Source organism: Ictalurus furcatus, chromosome 9, assembly GCF_023375685.1.
Source record: "Ictalurus furcatus strain D&B chromosome 9, Billie_1.0, whole genome shotgun sequence".
In the NCBI taxonomy this organism is placed as follows: domain Eukaryota; kingdom Metazoa; phylum Chordata; class Actinopteri; order Siluriformes; family Ictaluridae; genus Ictalurus; species Ictalurus furcatus.
The window spans coordinates 5410651-5433139 of record NC_071263.1 but is presented as its reverse complement, the minus strand read 5'-3'; the positions used below and the strand labels follow the sequence as shown (position 1 = coordinate 5433139).

General features: G+C 38.9%; 1 protein-coding gene across 1 annotated transcript in view; it reads left to right on the top strand.

Moving 5' to 3' along the window:
- ush2a (Usher syndrome 2A (autosomal recessive, mild)) overlaps positions 1-22489 on the top strand; it is a 224186-nt gene that overhangs the window by 146440 nt on the left and 55257 nt on the right. The window contains exons 41-49 of the mRNA XM_053632826.1: positions 316-644; positions 1255-1377; positions 1978-2141; positions 3069-3278; positions 12303-12505; positions 12801-12913; positions 17209-17407; positions 19457-19625; positions 21122-21343. Of these exons, the coding sequence (XP_053488801.1) occupies positions 316-644; positions 1255-1377; positions 1978-2141; positions 3069-3278; positions 12303-12505; positions 12801-12913; positions 17209-17407; positions 19457-19625; positions 21122-21343 (1732 nt within the window). The remainder of the gene's footprint in view (positions 1-315; positions 645-1254; positions 1378-1977; positions 2142-3068; positions 3279-12302; positions 12506-12800; positions 12914-17208; positions 17408-19456; positions 19626-21121; positions 21344-22489) is intronic.

The window sequence follows — 22489 nt, the reverse complement described above, 5'->3', positions numbered from 1 at the left end:
AGGATGGATGGATGTTTATGCAGGTACATGTTAGTTTTCAGGAAGGTCTTTATGTAGGTGTAATGTAGCCCTATGAAGAATTACATAAGTGTTACCACATATAGCATAAAACAAAAAAAAATTGTTTTATGTTGATATTAGTGCTTTATAATAGTATATTTAATTATATTGAACATGTCTCCATTCCAGATACAAAGCCTGCTTTGTTTAGTCTAACTATATGGTAATACTTTATAATTTGATTGCTTAGGGTTTTCTGTGACACATTTGCCTATGCACTAATGTGTATATATGTATGTATGTGTTTTATTATAGGTAACTTGGTCAGGCCCACTGATACCCAATGGAGAAATTGAGCGTTACGAGATCCGGATGCCAGATCCACGCATATCCCACACTGACACCTCTACGCTTAACTGTACTATCACTGGCCTAGAGCCTTACACTAACTACAGCGTGACCATCCTTGCCTGTTCAGGGGGTGGGGGCTTTGTTGGAGGCTGCACCGAGAGCCTGCCTACTCCTGTCACTACATTACCCATGATTCCGCAGGGGCTTCCGGCACTCTCAGTCATCGCCATTAGTGAATCTTTCCTGGCCGTGTCGTGGCACCCACCATCAAGGCCAAACGGCCCCAACATACGGTAATTAAAATAGGAATATTTAATATGTTTTATTTCCTTTTGGGAAAATTGTTTTTATTGGAATAATATGTGGAAAATTCAGTGTAGTCAGTAGTGATCTCCAACAAAGTTTATCCCCAGGTGTAGCTCCAATAGATTACTATACTGGAGCAGTTTAAATGGTCCTTCAAAGACAAATTTGACAGTGAACAGTTAAAGTGGCACAAACATTCCCCGAACATTCAATAATCCCTTAAAAAAGTACTGCTAATGTGAGTTATATATGATACTGGAGAATAACTGTCTACACTGTCAGGCTAAAATGCAGCTTAACAGCCTTTTGTTATTTCTCACCCTATAAGTGAGTCTGTTTTTGAGCTGATTAGGTGGTAAATAAAGCTCTGTGTTCATGTCTGACCATTAATATTCATGACCCTTTTTCCCTCCAATGCCTTGTTTGTTGAACTAGGCTTATGAAGAGCACATTAAGCCCAGCTCTCATGATTACGGGCGAAATTAGCATTACTGTTCAGAGAGTGAGAGAGGGGGTAAACTGGCAAGGCTGAACCAGCAAGAGGATTGTAGGAGTTGAGCAGGCTATAATTTATTGGGCCATTTCTCCTGCCCTCAGGTACAAGCTGCTGAGACGGAAAACCCAGCAGCCCCTGGCCTCCCGTCCCCCCGAAGATTTCAATCGCTGGTACCATGTTTACGCAGGAGACAAATTGTTCCACGAAGATAAAGGCCTTAGCAGGTGAGATTACCAAAATTAGCTTTAATGCAAACGCTGCCAGTGTGTACAAAACTGGTTTTGCGCTCTGATGCCATCTTTTTAATACTGCTCAAAGATACATTAAGCAAATATCCAAAAGAATTAAATTGTTTTCGCACTAATCTTTCTGTGTGTGCGCATGTGTGTGTTTTCGGAGCAGACTCAAAGACATCTGCATAATACCTTCCGTTTTTCCCCCTTCTTTTCTCTAGGCTCTGAAGTAAACGCATGCTATTTATTCGTCTCTTTGTCTTTTGCATGACTGCCCGAGAAGCGTGCAATGAAAATTTCCATTCAAATAACTTCTTAGTCTTCATTAGTCCAAATTTTGTTATTTTTTTTAGTTTCAGCACATTAGGACAATTCCTTATTGGAATCGTGGCATTATTATTATTATTATTATTATTATTATTATTATTATTATTACTATTATTATTATTACTGTTGTTATGTTTGTAGTAGTAATCGTTACAGGAGTTACTATTATAGTTGTAGTGGTAGTATTGTGTAAATTCTGCAGCTTTACGGTGTCCTAATCCCCATTATTGTCAGTGCAGATTTGATGTTCGAGTGTGTTCACAGATACACGTGGTATGAATACCAGCTGTTGGTCTACAATGATGTGGGCTATGATTCAGGAGAGGTGTCCTCAGGAGTTACTCTGGCTGGCCCACCACTCCATGCTGCTAACGTGTCTGCTCAGACCATCAACCACACTGCCATTCTGCTTAACTGGACCACACCCAGTGAGATGTCTTTTAAGATGTGAAGGGGTTTTAAAGCATGGACAGATGTATAATACTGACAGCTCAGCAAGTTCTAGTCAAAAGACTAGGCTTAAAAGGGAGCAGTCACACTCGCGAATAGTGTTGTGATCAATTGTTCTTTCAGCTAAACAAATGTTTAGGGGAAAATGACATTTTCATGGAATAGATTGAGAGTACTCTGGTCTACAGCGAGGGACTAAAATATTTCAATTCTTTACAGTCTTAACAATTGTTTTCATTAATATGCCATGTGTGGATGAAGCATACTGGCAGAATCTTTCAAATGAAACATGCCATTAGATGCATTGAGAAAAATTTGCATGATTTCTAAACTCTTAATGCGTTTCAAGAATTTTTTACCTTTGGGGTTTAACTTTAAAACTTACAAAGGTTAGGTTTTGGCATAGAGTTACTGGTTCTGCTTGTTCAAATTCATACAAACTTTTTCATCAGATTAGGTTTAATGGTAATGGTGCAGATTTTCTGCTATTAACTAATATATATATATATATATATATATATATATATATATATATATATATATATATATATATATATATATATATATATGTATGTATGTATATATATATATATATGTATGTATATATATATATATATGTATGTGTATATATATATATATATATATATGTATGTATATATATATATATGTATGTGTATATATATATATATATGTATATGTATATATATATGTATATATGTATGTATGTATGTATATATATATATATATATATATATATATATATATATATATATATATATAATGTGTGTGTGTGTGTGTGTGTGTGTGTATGTATGTATACAAAAGTGCCTTTGCCTTCTGTTTTATGTCATTGTTTCTTAATATCATCTCGGCCTCTCTTCCTCTCTCCATGCCTCTCTTCTCAGCTCTGTGGGACCTGCAGGGAAAAGTAGAGCTCTATTTTCTCACATTCAATTCCACCCAGGAAAGCCAAACACTCAAGCTTGACCCCTCTGTGACCTCGGTGCTGGTCTCCGACCTACAGCCCAACACTGAGTACACACTCTCTCTGACCGTGTCTAATGGAGCTCACAACATCACCAGTCCAGAGGTCACATGTACTACTGCAGACGGTGGTGAGTTAAAAGAGACTGTAAAGCCCAGTTTAACCTTTCTGGTTTCGTTCTGCTAGCTTTTTTCCAGAAAGCAGTGAAAACGAGCACCTTTATCATTCTTCCTATTATATTTATCGATCTTGCAGTCCTCTCATACTTTTTAAACTGAATTAACTCCGTTCCATATTTTTGTCTCAGCCACAAAACGCTCCATAACCTGACAAATGAAACACTAAAAGTGGAGTAATGTTGAAAATACAGTTACAGTTTCCTGCAGATGTAGATGAAGATGTGGCAGCTGATCTTGTTGTACAGTTTGCGTTATGCCAATTAGTGACCAGTTTGTAGTAACGTACACAATGTGGTTAATGTAACATTGTAGCTCTGCTGCAAATAGGACAAGTATATGTATGTATGTATGTGTATATGTATGTATATATATATATATATATATATATATATATATATATATATATATACACACACACACTGCCGGTCAAAAGTTTGTGGACACTCGACTGGAATGTTGCTCATGATTTTAAAAACCTTTTGATCTGAAGGTGTGTGATTAAATGTGTGAAATCAGTGTTGTAGACAAAAATAGAATCGTGCCGATGTATTCATTTCTGTCATTAGAAAACGTTTATAAAAAAATTTATTTCAAAATAAATATTTTTTTAAACGGACAACTCAGAGCGAAATATTCCGAAAGGCAGCCAATAAGTGTCCAGCGTAGGTGGGAACTCATTTAATACTGTTTAAAAAGCATCTCAGGGAAATCCCTCAAGAAATCGGTTGAGAAAATGCCAAGAATACATTTCTGGAAATTCTAGACAAAAAGGGCGTCTACTTTGAAGATGCTAAAATATTCAATTACTTTGATTTATCTTGGATTTTTTTTTATCACAACATAATTACTATAGTTCCATTTGTGTTACTCCAGAGTTCCAGTGATGACTTTATTATTATTCTTAAAATAAAGAGTGAGTGTGTCTAAACTTTTGACCGGTAGTGTATATTCTTAAAAGGTCTGCTTTAGAAAAGTTTTAACGGATGCTGAAATTTGAAGGCAGTTGGACTGCTGATTGCATTGACTATTTCCAGTCCTGCTGTCAGCACTTAAAACATTTTCTCGTGATTTCCATCAGTCTGCCGTCCTCACATCACTTCAGTCAGACCTGTTCAAGGAGATAAAGGCAGCTGAGACCAATCTCTGAATTGATTAAATATTTGCTCTCCGTTCTCTAGAGGCGTACAGAGAACATTTGCGTTTTACCGAAATTTTTTGATATACTGACCTCTGCACTGTGATCAATAGTAATTAAGTTGTCCCTCTCCCTCGCAGTCAAAGTACTGATTCACCGATAACATAGGTATCAGATTAATCTCTCTCGCTCACTCGCTTACCTTCTCTCCCTCATGCTCTGACTCACACATCTGCATACGCTCTAACACACACCTGTGCACGCTCACACACTCACACACTTCAAGTAGCACACTGCAGGTTACCCCTCGTTGAGTACGATTGAAATGTCTCCGCTAATCCAGTCTAGAAAGGGTTAGCGTAGCATTTGCATTAGGAAACGTAACTGGCTTTTCCCTGCAGAGTGTCATAACTTTTCCCTCTCCTAATCCTATTCGCATAGTAAAATCCACATTAAAAACATTAGATAATCATTATCTCCCAAATAAAAGTTACGGGCCGTTTAGCTAAGCGCTTTCACCGGTAATTTCATTATTTTACAGCCTAAAGGGCAGCCCACTTTAACAACTGCAATTGAACTTGCAGATCATATTAAGGCACCAGATAATGTACATGTTAAGAGAGCCTTAATTAAGAAGTTGGACAGGATGGTGTGTGAAGTCTTGCGGAGTGCGAATGTTGCTGGAGTGGAAACGATGTGAACAGGGAGGCAATAAGAGGCAATGAGAGAGAATACTAACTGTTAGCTACTTTACAGCGGGATTTATTGTTGCTCTTGATCTGTGATGTTTGTGTCTGCTAAGCGTAGTTTATAATCACAGCAATGACCTGGCTTTATATTAATATTGTAATGGCTTCAACAGTTCTGCATTAGCATCATGTGCTATAAATGCTATGCTAATGAATTATGTATATAAAAAAAATTAACATTGACTTTCATTGATTACAAGGTAAGAAAATAAAGTAGTTGTGATAAAACACTTTAAACAACCAGTGGATAGTCACTAATAAATAGACTATAATTTAACAAGATAAAAGAGTAGGCCAAGTCTGGAATTTTTTTTTTTTGTGCAATTGTTAGACCATGGCATCAAATACAAAATAATAGAAAGAAAACATTCTACTATGGATGTACTAGGAACTTTTTCGTTCATGTCAGTGGCTTATAATTAGTGTTAATATTTAATAATAATAATATTTGTCATTGCTGAGCAAAACCTATTTCTATTGGGCACATCCTTCTGTCATATGAGCAGAAAGAAATAACCCATGAGCCATAGAAATTGCAGCTGCTCAGCCCCTCCACACATCGAATGGCACTTAATGGAAGAAGGTAGTTCTTGGCCTGTATTTGAGTATGCCTTCGAAATCACTTGCTTTACCCAATGGGCTAACATGTCTTTAGACAGCACAGACCCTTAATGATGCTCTCCAAAGTAAACAAACAGTTGGTTAGTGACTCACCAGCTGGCGGTCACTTCTGGATAGCACTTGAGCAGTCACTTATATATAGGGCTGGCCTGGGCACATTCTCACCTGCAAGCACAGAGAGGTTGACAGGTTTATTGATATACTGAGTCATCAACATCGTTGGCAGGAATGTATGACATCTGAACTGTGGTCCCCAACACAGACACTTAGTGCCAACCAGTAATGCATGCAGTTTGCCTACTCGTATGGTCGTAGCTGGCTTAAGCAAAAGCAGCTTTATGTCTGCATCTTCCATTTATTCATATGGCAACTTGTACAAGCTGCATAGGGTCAAAGACATTCTGCATCTTTAAGAAAAGCATTGAATAACCTTGATTCTTGAATCCCCTTTGTGCCAGCGCTGCCATATCCAGTGCCCTCCACTAATATTGGTGCCCTTAGTAAATATGAGCAAAGAAAGATATGAAAAAATTGTCTTTATTGTTTAACCTTTTGATCTTTTGTTAAAAAAATTCACAAAAATTATCTGCTGTCATGGACATCAAATAATTGCAAACACACAACATGGGTTTATAAAAAATATATATATCTTTGTTAAATATATGTGTGCATACATTACTGGCACCCCTATGAATTCATATGAGAAAAATATATTTGTATATTCCTATTGATAGTTTACATTTTTTTAGTACACCTGGGTGACTAGGAACAGGAAATAAATATGAGGTAGCACATAGGCCAAATTCCCTTAGTCATTTATAACAATGGGTAAGACCAAGGAATATAGCTGTGATGTGCGGCAAAAGGTTGTTGAGCTTCACAAAATGGGAAGTGGCTATAAGAAAGTAGCACGAGCATTGAAAAATGCCCATTTCCACCATCAGGGCAATAATTAAGAAGTTCCAGTTAACTGGACATGTTATGAATCAACCTGGAATTGGACGTGTGTCTATATCGTCTCAACGCACTGTGAAAACGATGATTCGAGTGGCCAAAAAATCTCCAACGATCACAGCTGGAGTATTGCAGGTTAGTTACGTCTTGGGGTCAGAAAGTCTCCAAAACTACAATCCGAAGTCACCTACATCACCACAAGTTGTTTGGAAGGGTTTGAAGAAAAAAGCCTCTACTCTCATCCAAAAACAAACTCAAGTTTGTCAGACACTACTGGAACTTCAAACGGGATCGGGTTCAGTGGTCAGATGAAACCAAAATAGAGCTTTTTGCCAATAAACACCAGAGGTAGTTTTGGTGCACACAGAGAGGTAGCCATATGGAAAGTACCTCATGTCCGTGGTTAAATACGGTGGTGGCTCTTTAATGTTTTGGGGCTGTTTTTCTGCCAGAGGACCTGAACATTTTGTTAGGATACATGGCATCATGGACTAAAATATCAACAGTTATTAAATGAAAACCTGACTGCCTCTGCCAGAAAGCTTAAAATGGGCCGTGGTTGGATCTTCCAGCAGGACAATGATCCAAAACATACATCAAAATCAACACAAAAATGGTTTACTGACCACAAAATCAAGGTCCTGCCATGACCATCCCAGTCCCCTGACCTGAAACCCATAGAAAACCTGTAGGGGAACTGAAGAGGAGAGTCCACCAGCGTGGACCTCGAAATGTGAAGGATCTGGAGAGATTCTGTATGGAGGAATGGTCTCAGATCCCTCGCCATGTATTCTCCAACCTCATCAGGCATTATAGGAGAAGACTCCGAGCTGTCATCTTGACAACGGGAAGTAGCACGAAGTATTGACTAAAAGGGTACCAATTATTGTTACACACCTATATTTAACGAAGATTTTTTTTGGATAAACCTATGTGGTATTTACAGTTGTTTGATATCCATGAGAGCAGAGTATTTTTGTGATTTTTTTTTTTTAAACAAAATATCAAAAGTTTCAACAATAAAGAGAATTTTTCACTGCGTTCTTTGCGTTCATATTTGCCATGGGGGCCAATATTAGTGGAGGGCACTGTACATGTACAAAAATAGATGCTTTCAGTCAACTCTCTAAAAACTTAAAAACATTGTTTATGGTGCAAGATAAGGAGTTTATGCCTATTGTTTCACATCATTGTGGAAAAATGACGTTCCACTTACCTGCATACAACCGGCATGTACACGGAGCACACGCACTTACTTACTTTGTGTGTGATGCTTCGCGAACATCACACTGAGATTGCTCCGAGGGGGTAGTTGATATGAAGCATCCATCAGTAACATCAACAACTTGGTCTGTTTGGCCAGAATGGGGCTATTAGCAACAAATGTTCAGCAGTATCATCCACAACAGTGACAATGGTGAGAAGGCATACATCTGCCAGTTTTGCCAGTCATTCACCAACACATCCTGGTACAAAGCCTCTATCTCTACCCTGTCCATGAACCACATTTGGTAGTGAGTTTCCAAACACATTGACTTCTGCTCTGATGTTATTGTTCCAAATTAATTGAAACAACTTTGCTTGGTATAGCGCATCTGCTACTGAGTTAGAACTGCATACTTCCTGGGCCAATACAGAGATAGTCTGTTCAGGTGTCAAATAGACCCTCTCATAATTGACTTTTAGTTCTAGAGCTTCCAAATGTGAGATCAGGGCTCTGTTTTGCTGTTGGGACTGTCCACACATCAGACAGTTTTCCAGATAGGGGGATATGCGTAGACCTTGGTGTTGGTGTTGCTCTAGAGAAAATCTCATATTTCCTGAACGTAATTGTGTTAGAAAGATCTTTGCCTCCCATGCCTAAAATGAGCCAGATTCTGCCACTTTATTTACTTAAAATATCTGTCACTTCCACAGTATAGCCACGTGGCTTGGGCCTTGAACCTGTCTTGGGTGGACCCCTGTGTTTGCCGGTGACTGACGGTGGAACTCTAAATGATAACTTGCAGACAGTATACTCAGTAGACCCTGTTCTCTTTTCAAGTTCCAATTATTTAGTCAGCCATGCGATTCCAGAATCAACACCAGTATCCCCCAATATTTTCAGTAAATCTTGCTTTGGTGACTTGATCCCACCTTGTATTGGGAAGAAACAGACTGGCTGCTGTGGTGGTACCAGAGTGGTCCCTGCTGCAACTGTGTAACTCCTTCTTTATCACTGTTGCTGTCTATGACAACCAACACAATGGGAATAATGCACTAGCGTAGACAAACCACCTAATGGCTAACCTGAGTATCACACGTTTTGCTCCCATCTTAAACTGAAGATTACTGGGCCTGTGTGCCAAAGTCTTACAGGACTTTACGTCCTGTAAGTTGCAAGGTGGGGCCTACATGGATTGGACTTGTTTGTCCAGTACATCCCTCAGATACTCGATCGGATTGAGATCTGGCGAAATTGGAGGCCGAGTCAAAACCTTGAACTTTTTCTCATGTTCTTCAAACTATTCCTGAACCATTTTTGCAGTGTGACAGGGTGCATTATCCTTCATAAGGAGGCCACTGCCATTATGGAATACAGTTGCCATGAAGGGGTGTACTTGGTCTGCAACAATGTTTAGGCAGGTGGTACATGTCAAAGTAACATCCACATGAATGCCAGAACCCAACGTTTCCCAGCAGAACATTGTCAGAGCATCACACTGGCTCCGCCTACTTGCCTTTTTCCCCATAGTGCATCCTGGTGCCATCTCTTCCCCAGGTAAGCGACGCGCACACACACCCAGCCGTCCACATGATGTAAAAGAACATGTGATTCATGAAGCGGTATCCTTTTACCTTGTGATTTTTTACTACTCTGACAAATCCCTATGGCCTCTTAGAAATAGACTCGCAGATCAATTAATTTAGTGTGAAATACACTCAATATTTTACAGGTACTCCACCATTACCTTCTTAGTCCAGAAGATCAGGCTAGGTCTGAATACAGAAATATTCCAGTAATTTCCCTTTTTTTCCTTTGAGTGAATGTGGGTGAGGGTCAGGTGACAGGACCCCTACACAGTGTTAGATTTTTTTTTTGTACTCATGTCAAGCTGTAACTCATTCCAAGCTGTGGCATGGATATTTGATCTCTTTCCCATCACTACTCCTCTCCATGTGTCTTTCAGTGCTCTTTCACAAAATTCACTGGGCTTAGTACATGTTCATCTCGCACTGAACCATGTGTAATGTTGAGCTAGAAAAGAAATGAGGTGTGTGTGAGAGAGAGAGAGAGAGAGAGAGAGAGCCTGTGAAAACGAGCAAAATATAGTGCTTTGTAGGACACTGGGAAGCACCAGTGTAGCCAGCAGAAAGAATCCCCCAGACTGGCTCAGTTAACCTCCCACCCCCTGGTGCAGTACTCCATTCCCACCACGCTCCGTCAGGACTGATTCAATTTACCCACAAACCGTCTGCTGGGACCTCCCCAAAACACAAAGAGAGAGAGAGAGAGTGAGAGAGAGAAACAGGGAGCAAGAAAGAGGCAGCCAGCTTTCTGTGCTTCTGTCAGTTTTTTTCTGCATCTGTCAATTAAGAACAGAGCATTTGCAAACACTCAACATGTTGCACGTCACATGGGTTCTCAATATCTTTTTGTGATGTGGCACAGCTGGAGATTACAGCTTCACATTTTCATTTGACATACATCACTGCAGCAACAGTGCAAGCATTCATTGGTTAAAGAACCTGCTAGAATATTTTTCGAAATGTATTACATGCTTATTAGAATAAATGCTCTTGTTAGGAGGATGGTCTTTCAGTAGTTTATTGAACCAGTGCTTTCTTTCATTTTCACTACCTCTGTTTTTACTTTAACAAGACTAAGCAAGCAAATTTGTCTGACAAATGCCTTCGGCTGCATAGTGTTTGTCACCCAAACGGCAGGGGAGTCATTTACATAGGTTCTAAAAGAAATATACTTCTTATTTGAAGCCCTTGAGATGTAATTTAGAGTTTTGGGCACTGCCCTGTGTTTCAAAATAGATGCCGTGGCACCTTTAGCTAGCTAGCTAAGCTAAGCTCGGACAAGCATTCATGTAAATAAACAACATAACGTTCAAGATAAATGTGGCAGCAAACACATTCATGCCACAGTACGTCCTCACACCCCTTCATTAACCACTCTAACCTACGTCTCTGCAACTGTCCCAAAATGACACAAAGGTGGGATAGTTTGTGAACAATCACAGCAGGTGCATGGTTTTTGTTTTTAACACAGGATTCTTAATGGATGATATTTTTCTAGGTGTGACTCGCTAACATAATATTGCAGGCAGTTGCTGTATCATGCTGACCATCACTGTCAAGAGAGAGGAAAAAAAGAAAGTAAAAGCTGAAGAATCAGCAGTGAGGTGCCGAAGTGCTCTGAGTCCAGGGAGACCTCATTTAGCAAGAATCAGTGTTTTTGAGGAATGGGTTCTGCTTGGGTTAAAATGTAGGTGAGGGGGTTTGAGGGAGTGTATGTGTGTGTGTGTGTGTGTGTGTGTGTGTGTGTGTGAGGCCAAAGCTGAATCCCACAGCACTATAATGTATTTGATTTAAAATTAGACTAAGTTAGTGTGTAATACTGAATGTGTGGCATAAAAGTGGATATGGGATGGCAGCCATGTTGTTGAAAAATAATTTTCTGCAGCCTGTTATATTGTGTGTGTGTGTGTGTGTGTGTGTGTGTGTATATATATATATATATATATATATATATATATATATATATATATATATATATATATATATATATATATATATAATATGTAATTTTCAATGCTAATATTGATGAAATAAATGAGTTTGGAGGTGTGGACTACAGCTACTTTCACTGATAAAAAGCCGTCAAACTTTTGGGGTTTGCTCTGCACAAGAAGCACATGCCAATGTGAGCCATGATCAAGAATTATTGATATACATAAAGCTGGCAAGGGTTATAAAGTGATTTCAAAGACTTTAGAAATTCACCAGTCTACAGTTAGGCAAACCAGTTATTAATTCTAAGGGTTCACTTACTTTTTCCACTGCCATTTTGAATGTTGAATGAGTGTGTTCAATAAAGACATGAGGGATCAGAATTTATTTCTTGTTATTATTTTAGGCACATTATATTTGTCAATACCCTTGACTTAGATGAAGATCAGATAACACTTTATGACAAATTTATTCAGAAAACCATGGAATTCCAAAAGGTTCACATACTTCTTCTTGCCACTGTATATATGTGTGTGTGTGTGTGTGTGTGTATATATATATATATATATAATGCTGATATTGTAAATTTAAACCATCATAGTTACGCTAAACTAAAAGCAGGATTAAATGATGTTTTAATGTTTTCTGTTTGTTTGTTTTTCTAATAAGGTTTGATCTGCAACCAGATTAGTAGATAAACTTTGATTAAATGCTATTTTAAAAATTCTTCGATGGTAAAACCCAGTCTGTTTAAGCTTAAATACTGATCAGTCCCACACTCTCTATTTACTCAGAGCCTGAAGGAGTCTCTACCCCAGAGATTGTGACCCTCAACAGTACATCTGTGCGGGTTCTCTGGGCAGCTCCTCTGGTTCCTAATGGAGCCATTACGCACTACTCCATTTATCTGGATGGCCGGCTTTACACCTCAACTGACAACACATCTGGATCACTGGAGCTGGGAGGCCTCCAGCCTTTCACTGTGTATGATGTTCGGGTCAGTATTATTCTTGAATACTGCTGTCTAATGTAGCAAGAATATTGGAAGTCGTATAACGAATGGCAGTACAAACACTTTTTTTTTTGCCCTATATTGTAAGAAAAACCAGGAGCACGGTGCTTCATTTTGAATCATATTAAAGTGCTGTCTCAAACTTTGTCAAGTATTAGTACAGTGAAGGACCAGAAATAATAAAGCCACTCAGATGAATGGAGAAACATACACATCCATTTACACACAATAATAAAACCCTCACCTTCTCATATTGTGTTTCTCGGATGTGAGTGTTTAGGTGGAGGTATGCACGGTGTATGCATGTGTGAAGAGCAACAGCACAAAGTTAACAACCGTGGAGGACATGCCAGCTGACATAGCAGCACCTACCATCCGAGTGCTCAGCTCCAGGTGAGTTACAGATATGTGGGTTCTTCTTCAAATCAGTGACTACGATTACATGGACAGCAGTAATGTAATTATTGACCTTACTCTGAGTAAGACAATATTGTTATTAAGGTGTTTACATGAGTCTCTTTTAGAATACTCCTTTCATGTTCCTGTTTTACATGTTATAGAACATAGATCGATTAACAGCACACGTCATTACGTCACCGCGCCACACCGTCCAGCGTCCCTCCAGAATTTCACGTATCAGCATACAGTTCGTCTTTGTTATGGTACTGTATACAGTTATTATTTAAATTTTTTACGAATGCTTAAAGTGCAGTTAATTGTTTGTCATGCTGTACGTGCAAATAGACGACTGCATGAAACCATAGGCTGTGTCCCAAATCGCATACGTACCTACTATATAGTAGCCGTGATACATGTATTTCGCCTGCTATAGGCCTATAGTAGGCAAGTATGCGGTTTGGGACGCAGCCGTGCTCTCTTGTTTGCTGTAAAACGGTTGAGCACTGCCGTGTGTGATCGTGTCCTGTCGCAAAATGCGGTGAAAACTCTCACACGACGTTAATAGTGTGATTAAGGTGTGTAAATGTCTGTAATACACCTCGATAATGTGACTAAAACAGGAATACTCCACATAATTCCATTTGTGTTTACTTCGAGTATGACTTTAATCGGATTAAGGTAATTAAAAATTGCTGTTTACATGGTAGTTTCTTAATCAGAGTATCGTCTTAATCGGGTTAATAGTGGATTATTGTTGTCCATGTAAACGTACTGACTGATCACTTCAATCCTTCTCCTTAAAATAAAAAACTTTTTTGTTTGTTTTTTTACTAACCAGAGTAGATTTACCATTGGAAATTATACCATGCTTATTATTCTCCCTTGTGATGATCGTTCTTCTGTGATCGTCTTGTTGTGAGGTATATATGTACATTCAGCATGTTTAAGGCACAGAATGTGGTGTGCTGTCATTACCCATAATCCTCACTGAGAATTCCTTACCCTGCCATATCATATTGCTGTACTTCCTCTCCCTATAGAGTACCTGATCTATTGGCCTGACATGGCTGGCTGTGGATTACACATGCCCCAAACAGTTCATTTATTTGCCATGCTAGATTTGCTAGAGTGGACTTTAATCAATAGCTAATTCATTATTTCTGTTTCTGGTGGCGCGTTAGGGGCCCGAGTGACGGAATCAACACCGCGGCTTAAGATTTGATTGAAATATGACAAGTGCCACAGCTGATGGCTTACTTGCTCCTGCTGACGAAAATGAATTTCAGCTATTTTTTTCTCCATTAGGGATTAACGGTTCAGACAGCAATAACACCTTTTGTGATACAATGGTAATTCTGTTTTAATACCCCCAACCCCATTTCTTCACCAAGAATGAACAGTAGCTTTTTTCTCTCTCTCTCTCTCCTTTTGTCTCTTATTTTTGCGTGTGTGTTGTTGGTCCATACATTCCAAATATTTTGCTCATTAGTGTTGAAAGAAAGGGAACCTTTGACTTTTCATAAAAACATGTCCTAAGGTCTGTCCGCATTAAGTCACTGGTACAGTGGAGGATTTGCACACTGTAAAACTTTTTTGAGTTCATTTAACTCAAAAAAAATTTGAGGAAACTAATCACCTCCAAGTTTTTAAGTTGATAAATCAATTTCTTTAAGCCAAATACACTTAAATGTTACAAAAATTTAACTCAAACGTTGTAATTTAAAATTATTTTTTATATATATATATTTAAGTGTATTTGGCTTAAAGAAATTGATTTATCAACTTAAAAATTTGGAGGTAATTAGTTTTCTCAAATTTTTTGTTAAATGAACGATCCGGTTTTACAGTGCATTATTACCGTGGTTTAGATATATTACAAGCATCCAATTTTCTATGAGGAAAGCGAATGTTTGTTTATAATTGTTTTACTATCATTTACTCTTTTCAACGGATTGTGATATTTTTTTTATTAAATATTATCACATCATAAAATTTAAGAAGCTGTCCAGTTCCCCTATGCAAATGTCTTATTTTAGAACACCAAGTCTATATTTCTTGATGGGGATAAACGTTGTGTGCTTTTTTATTTTTTGGCTTTTGACCTCTGTTTTAGGATTTCAGTGTACAATAATTAGTTCATTGCTTCACCTTGAAATAGGAGCTGTGCAACGCAAACGTGTTAAACACAGAGTGGTATTAATGGTAATGGTAATCATGACGTAAAGTGTGTGTGTGTTGGCCGTGTGTGTAGCATTTGTTCCCCACGGAGACCGTTTTCTCCTTATTCTAGCTGTGCATTTTTATGTTCGCTAGACAGGACAGAAAAAAAACTCTTTCATAAAGAAAGATCTCTTCATTTTATAGGAACCCAAACCAGTCAAATATTGAGTATAGAGAATTAGTTATGATGTGTGTAGTGCAAGGCGATCTCATTTGTTTTCTGCAATATTACCCTTTTTATTCATTCAGTAAAAAAGCCGGATAACCATGAGTGGCTTTGCCTTCGTGTTCGAATCCGAGCCGTGCTGACCAGGAAACTCTCCCTCTGTCGAGAAGCAGTTCTACTCGTCTTATGAATAGAGAGGAAAATCGATATCGGAAGTGCATCAAAAAAAGGAAAGGCTGCTCACCCACTATAACTCACTGTACGGTTCAGACGTTGCAGTAAGTCGGAAAGCCGTGTTACCTAATCTTATCTACGACGTGCCAATGCGAACTGCAGTATCTGCGGCCGCCAGTGCATTTGGCAGACTGTTGAATTGGCTTTGTAGACTGCTCGCTGGTCTTCACTCGCTCCAGCTGCAGTTTCCTCCACTTACATCGATAGTTTCTTACACTGACGGTAATTACAGGATTATAGACAGGGCTGTAATTCTTCCCTGACGACCTAACAGCAGGACGTGTGGCCTTTCGTCTTCGTTCTAGCGAGCTCTCTTTAAAAATGCTGTGTGATTGCGGGACAGAAAAGGAAAACTTTTGTCAGGTTATCCAAGCTGCACAGAAGATCCGAGGAAAAATGTAAACGAAGGGAGGGGAAAATACATCTCAGTGAAGACGAGTTAGAGGTGCTTTTGTCCGAAGGTTAATGCAAATAAAAAGAAGCGTGCTGTGTTGTTTTTTGTTGTTGTTTTTAAACTGGATGAGCTGAGAAAGTTCCAGAGGTGTTGTTTATGCATGTTTTGTGCAGTGTAAGTTTTGCTTATGCGTGAGGGTGTGCGTATATTTAAGGAAACCCCTGACCACTCATGTGCAGGACCCACCCAGTGGTAGAAAAGTGCAATTGCGGGTAAACTGATTGTGAGATTCTTTCATCTCACTTACTGGCGATCATATCAGCATAAATGACCGAGTAATTACTGATTTCGGTGCTCACAAAGCACATAGAGGCCAAATGTAAACTAAAATCGTATAAAAAGCACGTCTAAAAATCAAGTACTGAGAATGTCGATCATTCAATTTTGTTTGCCCAGTTTTAGTTGATCTCTATTCAAGGGTGTGTTTTTTTTTCTTTTCTTTTCTTTTTCTTTTTCTTCCCCCCTAGGTACATGTCCAAGAGAAATTTGAGACCAAATTATGAGCCGAAAAAATGACACGTGCTTTTGTACCGCTCACACTGCAGTACATTACGTTTCCAAGAACAGCAGTGGAAAAGAAAACAGTAATGAGAGCTTTTCACGCCATCGCAGGTTTTTTTTTTATGTAATTGGGGTAATAGATTGCACACGTGTAGCCATAAAATAAATTTTTTTTCTTTTCTTTTTTATGACAAAATAGTTCGTATTTTGTGCAAAAGTGTCTGTACTTCATTGTTGGTGAAGTTCATCTTCTTAAACCTTTTGACAAGATCCATGTTTTCAGCAAAACAAGCACTAATATGTACAAGCGACTGGGCTGTTTGAAGGAAAGTTGTTTACCATATTATAATATAAATTGGGAGCATTTCTTTATGCAAATGAGCATGGCCATGCAGAAGCAAAGCAGTTTAGGATGTGTGGTCAATGCCAGTTTTTTTTTTTATGAGTACTGGCGCCCGTTTCAAGTGGTTCTGAGCACTGACAAAATGAGGGTTTTTTGGGGGTTTTTTTTTTGTAACAAGATATAGTCACTGAATTGGAAATTAATGCATCATTATTAGGAAGTTTTATTTGAAACAGTGTAGAAATAATGGGCTACAAGAGAAAGTCTGCGGTTGGACATTTGCACTGTCTCATGCTCTTCCTCATCCATAGCAGTGTACAGTAATCATACCTGAAAATTCTGTACCAAAACTTTTGCTCTGTGTCTCGTAGATCTGTCAGACTGGAGTGGTCATCACCTGGTCAGCCCAACGGCATCCTGGGAGGTTATGATATTCGTCGCAAGGTTCTTAAGCCTTGTGAAGAGCTGCAGGCCAAGCAGGCTGTGCTTCCCCAGACCCAGTGCTCATATCTCCAGTGCCCCATAAACCAAGACTTCTGTGGAAATTCCTGTTACCAGCCAGAAGAGCAGGTTATTGCATATGTCCATCTATATATTACACTTAAATGTACGCAGAATCATAATCTGTACCCGCATCACATTTTATAATGGTTATAAAATACTGACCAGTACCGTATACACTCACCAGCCACTTTAATAGGAACACCTGCAGTCCTGTTCATGCAATTCCTGCAATTATCAGCTAATCATGTGGCATACATGGAATGCATGAAGTCATAGAGGTACAAGAACATCAGTTCATGTTCACATCAAACAACCAGTGACTGGGACATGATTGTTGGTGCCAGACAGCTGGTTTTAGTATTTCAGAAATCTTCTGGGATGTTCACGCACATCAGTCTCTAGAGTTTACACTGAATATTACGAAAAACAACCAAACCAAAAAAAACAAACTCATCCAGTTAGCGATCGGTTGTTGGTGAGAGAGGTCAGAGAAAAAAACAGGAATCTGAGGCTACAGTCGAAAGGTCACCGAAAGCTAAAGACTGGAAAAATGTCACCTGGTCTTTTGCCGATCTTTAACTGTCCAGTTTGAATGCGGACATTAGATCGTATGAAGCGTTCCTATTAAAGTGGTCAGTGAGTATAGTACAGATAGCTTCTGAAGGATTTGCAACATTTTAACGCATATTTTCTTACATTTGAATCACTGTTTAAATATGCTTAGGACATTTCCTAGTAATAATAGCTTCATTTTATTACTAGGCATCTGATGTTTAACAGTAATCCATATGAAAATATCAATGGCCAGCTATTAATTAGGATTATTAAAGAGAACAAATACGTTCTTACCAAGCCTTTACCAAACAATTTATCAGCTGTTAAAATGTTCTGATAATAAATTTTTATCTACTACTAACTAGGGTTATTAAACAGCTTAAATTAGCTCATAGGCAATTAAAGATTTTTACATCATTACGTGTAAGAGCCTCAGGGTTAGAGGCTAAGATTTAAGTAGAATACTCCTGTATTGAGGATGCAATGAGCCATTTTGGCATTTTAACACAAAGCTTTCATGCCCGCAGTTGTTTTCAGGAAATAGATTAACTTGTCTCCTGCAATTGCTGCAGTCCTGATGTTATTGAAACGCTGCCAACTTGGCAAGTGAGCACGAGCCATACGTCTCCCCCAGCTCAAGAGCAGACAGTAATGCTCTGGAGGCCTGGACACAAAAGAATACAGCTCAGGAAAGACGAGCTTACCGTGTTCGACAGCAGCCGTAGAATAAAGATGATTCACTGGGTCTTACAGAATGAATGTAACAGAGCCATCTGCCAATATTCCCTTGTTGTGTAGGCCTGATATAACTGTTTCACAATATGACTGATCCAGAACTTGGGTTTTTTGTGTGTGTGTGTGTGTGTGTGTGTGTGTGTCTAGGGTAACAATAGCCATCTACACGGAGGAATACACAAATACGATCCCTAATCATCATCCATGTTGTCAGATATAGACAGAATTATGTTGTCCTTGAAAATGCTTAATGGAGAGTGCTTAACGCATTCTCATTAAGGGCTTGTTTCTTGTTGAATTGTTTTTATTTCAACGTGCCATTGTTGTAATGTTTTTAGCTTGATGATTTTAAAAAGGTAGTATGATGTCCTGAATTTTTTGATCTCCTTTAAGTCAAAACAGTTTTTCCTTTGTCACTCTGGGGTGCATCCGAATGATCCCTTACATTATGTTTCAGGCTTGAAGACTAGCCAGAAGGTAGGGACAATGTCAGCGGCTTGGGGCAACACAGATTTTTCAGCCTCGACCAGGCTATAGTCCCAATGCAGTAGGAGAATCTATCCTGGCCTGATTTCTTGCCAAAATAGACAATGAAGTGTGGCTAAATATAGCTTGGCAGCGGGAGGAGGAGGAAGACGAGCAACCCCAGGGCCACACTGCTCCCTGAGCCTGAGTGGGGCCTCCTCAGGGTCCGAGGCATTGCCACCTCCTATCTTCTTAAATTTCCTTGAACTAAAAGGAACTTTTCGAGCAGTTTATAGATATACGCATGAGATGTTCTTTAATGCATTTTCTCCGTATGATGTTGCATTTGTTTTTGTGTAGGTGTGTTGTGAAAAGGCTATACACAGCTTCAAAGAATCCCACCAGTGCTGTAATGAGCGCTACTTACCAGCTGTAAATGACTCTGTGAGTGTTTGCTGTGGAGGGAAGCTGCATGGGCTTCTATCACAATACCAGTGCTGTGGAGATTACTACGTCCCTGTCCGTCCAGGTACATATATCTCCCTATGTTCATATCTAGGCCTGTCGGCATAAAACTTTCATTATTTTAAAACATATCCAGATTCCTATATATCATGTCCTTTATACAACCCCAATTCCAAAAAAAGTTGGGACGCTGTGTAAAATGTAAAATGACTCTGCCTCTCTAAGATACTCTTTTTATACCCAATCATGTTACTGACCTGTTGCCAATTAACCTAATTAGTTGCAAAATGTTCCTCCAGCTGTTTCTTTTTAGTAACACTTACTTTTCCAGCCTTTTGTTGCCCCCGTCCCAACTTTTTTGAGACGTGTTGCAGCCATGAAATTCAAAATTACCTTATTTTTTTCTTAAAATGGTACATTTACTCAGTTTAAACTTTTGATGTGTTTTCTAAGTTCTATCGTGAATAGCATATGGGTTTATGAGATTCAGAAATCATTGCATTCTGTTTTTATTTACATTTATTTACATTTTACACAGCGTCCCGACTTTTTTGGAATTTGCGTTGTATGTCCTTTTTTTACTTATAATTTTATGTCATATGTATTTTTGGATTTTGTTAGATATCACCTGTAATAAAAAGTAAATGGATTGTTAGTGTGTAGGAATACCGTGAGTAAAAAAGAAAAGAATAAAATATTATTTTAGTTTAATAATGATAAGCAAAATTATAGACAATATTATTTTTTAAACAAATATAGCAAGGTTCTTGATGTTTACAAAATCCACACAGTTTAAGACAAAAATCAGTATTCAATAAATAACTAAATAACCACTTTTTAAAATGCTATGGCATTCATTGGACTCATTTATGGTGAAATGATTGGAATCATGATTGGAATCATTTATTTAATTTATGGTTTTGTGTAGAAAGTTTGTAAAGATATACCAGCGACATGGTGCACTGAGAACGGCTTATAGTCTATGACTTCTATTAAATTACAGTAGTGGTCTCAAGGGATGTGGAGGGAATTTGTAACTTGTGTTTTACTTAAACCAGTTTAAAATTGTCTGGACACTGCCTAAAGAGTTGCTATGTGCAGTTGATTGCAAAAGATAAAATGCAAAACTGTTGGAGAAAGATAAGGTGTATTTCTATAAAATACGCATGTTTTATTTATATATATATATATATATATATATATAAATGAAGCATAAATTTATTTTTATGTCTCACAGAAGTTTCACAGTTCTTGCAATATCACAAGTAAGAAAAATGTGCCTAGTGTATGTGTATTAATAGTGGATTATGTGTGGATTATTTTTCGTTGGATTGATATCTTGCTAAAGGATATAAGGCTAAAATGATATAAGGCTAAACTTCTTTTAGATATGAAATACGGATACATTTCCATTTTCCAGCCAGAAACCATGGGGGATGCAAACATTTGCACTCAACTGTACAACACACAAATCTGTTTATTTAAAATAGCAACTAGCTTTATATATATAAGACTCATTAGTGTGGATTTGAGGACTCTCTTCATCCTCACTTTCTCCAGGTGAGGTCTGCTGTTCGGATCCCGGTCTCTTGCGAGTGTCCGTCGGTGTTGGTGATTCGTGTTGTGGATCGACGCCCTTCTCCTCCACGGCCGGTCAGATCTGCTGCAACGGATTGCTTCATGACGGCTACAGATCGCAATGCTGCGGAGGAAAGCCGGTCTCAAAAGAGGCGGCATGCTGTGGAGACGCCCACAAAGGAACAGCACACACTCCAGTTCCAGGTAAAGCCTTCCTTCACACACATTTCTGTCCTGAGAGGGGTGAGGAATAGAAATGTAGTGTCTGTTTATTTTTTTACGGTGAATTTAGTGCACAAAGTACACTGAGGTGAGACGACAGAAAGTAAATGTAGGACAGTGGAACTTCCCACTGGCTTAGTCTGAGCCCCAGTCCTTGGTGACTTTCTAATGACAATGTGGCAAAGTGTCAGAGGAGCTGAACCCTTCTGGGGTCACTCAGACTCCTCCCCTCTACCCCGCCGTGCCATGCTAAAGCGGGCACTTGGGCACAGATGGACCAAACGGGCACAGGCCCCCAGTGTCAGCCATCTTTGTCAGGCTGGATGATGGAGATGCACACATCCACGCACCAACCAGAGTCGTGCCAAGGCCACAGCGTGCTCCCAGGATGCAACAGAAATAATGGCCACCATGAGGTCAGTGACATCAGTGTATTTATCATGCTAACACCCTCTCCCAGTCCTTTTCATTGCACCTCTGGGACTGCTGCAATAATTTTCAGCTGTTGGTTAATCATCTTGTGCATGATGTGCAATTATTCAGCCCTGTCCCTTTTTTGAGAGTGTCCTTAGCTACCTTACCATTAAAACCAAACATATTCTTGATGCTAATATTATAGTCATTATTTTCAACTTTGGGTTTTGCAAAACGGAAGTTCCTCAACGCCATTTTCTCACACTCGTGTGCATCTGCCTTTTCCTTTTTCTCTTTCCTTCCTTCAGTCCATCTTCTAAAACAAGTTTGATGAAAAAGCCATCCTTCATTAAGGCGCTGGCGTCCTGGAGAGAGCATATGTTATGATGAATAGTGCCGTTAGGACGACTAAAGGCCATTTGCCCGTTAGGCTGGCGGCCGGTGCGCAGTACCGCGAGCTCACACCGCGTCCGCTGCACACACTCTCAGCTTGCTCTTTTACTGAATTAGCTACTTAACCTTGATAAAGACACTTGCGCTCTCCTAAGACTCCATTTTCCTTATTAGAGATATTTCGGAAGGGAGAGATGGATTCCTGTGGCAAAATAAGTTAACAACCTAATAACGTATCGCATCTGTTCTGGGCAAAGGTGAGGTAGCTTGGTCAACTGAAAATAATAATAATAATAATAATAATAATAATAATAACACAAG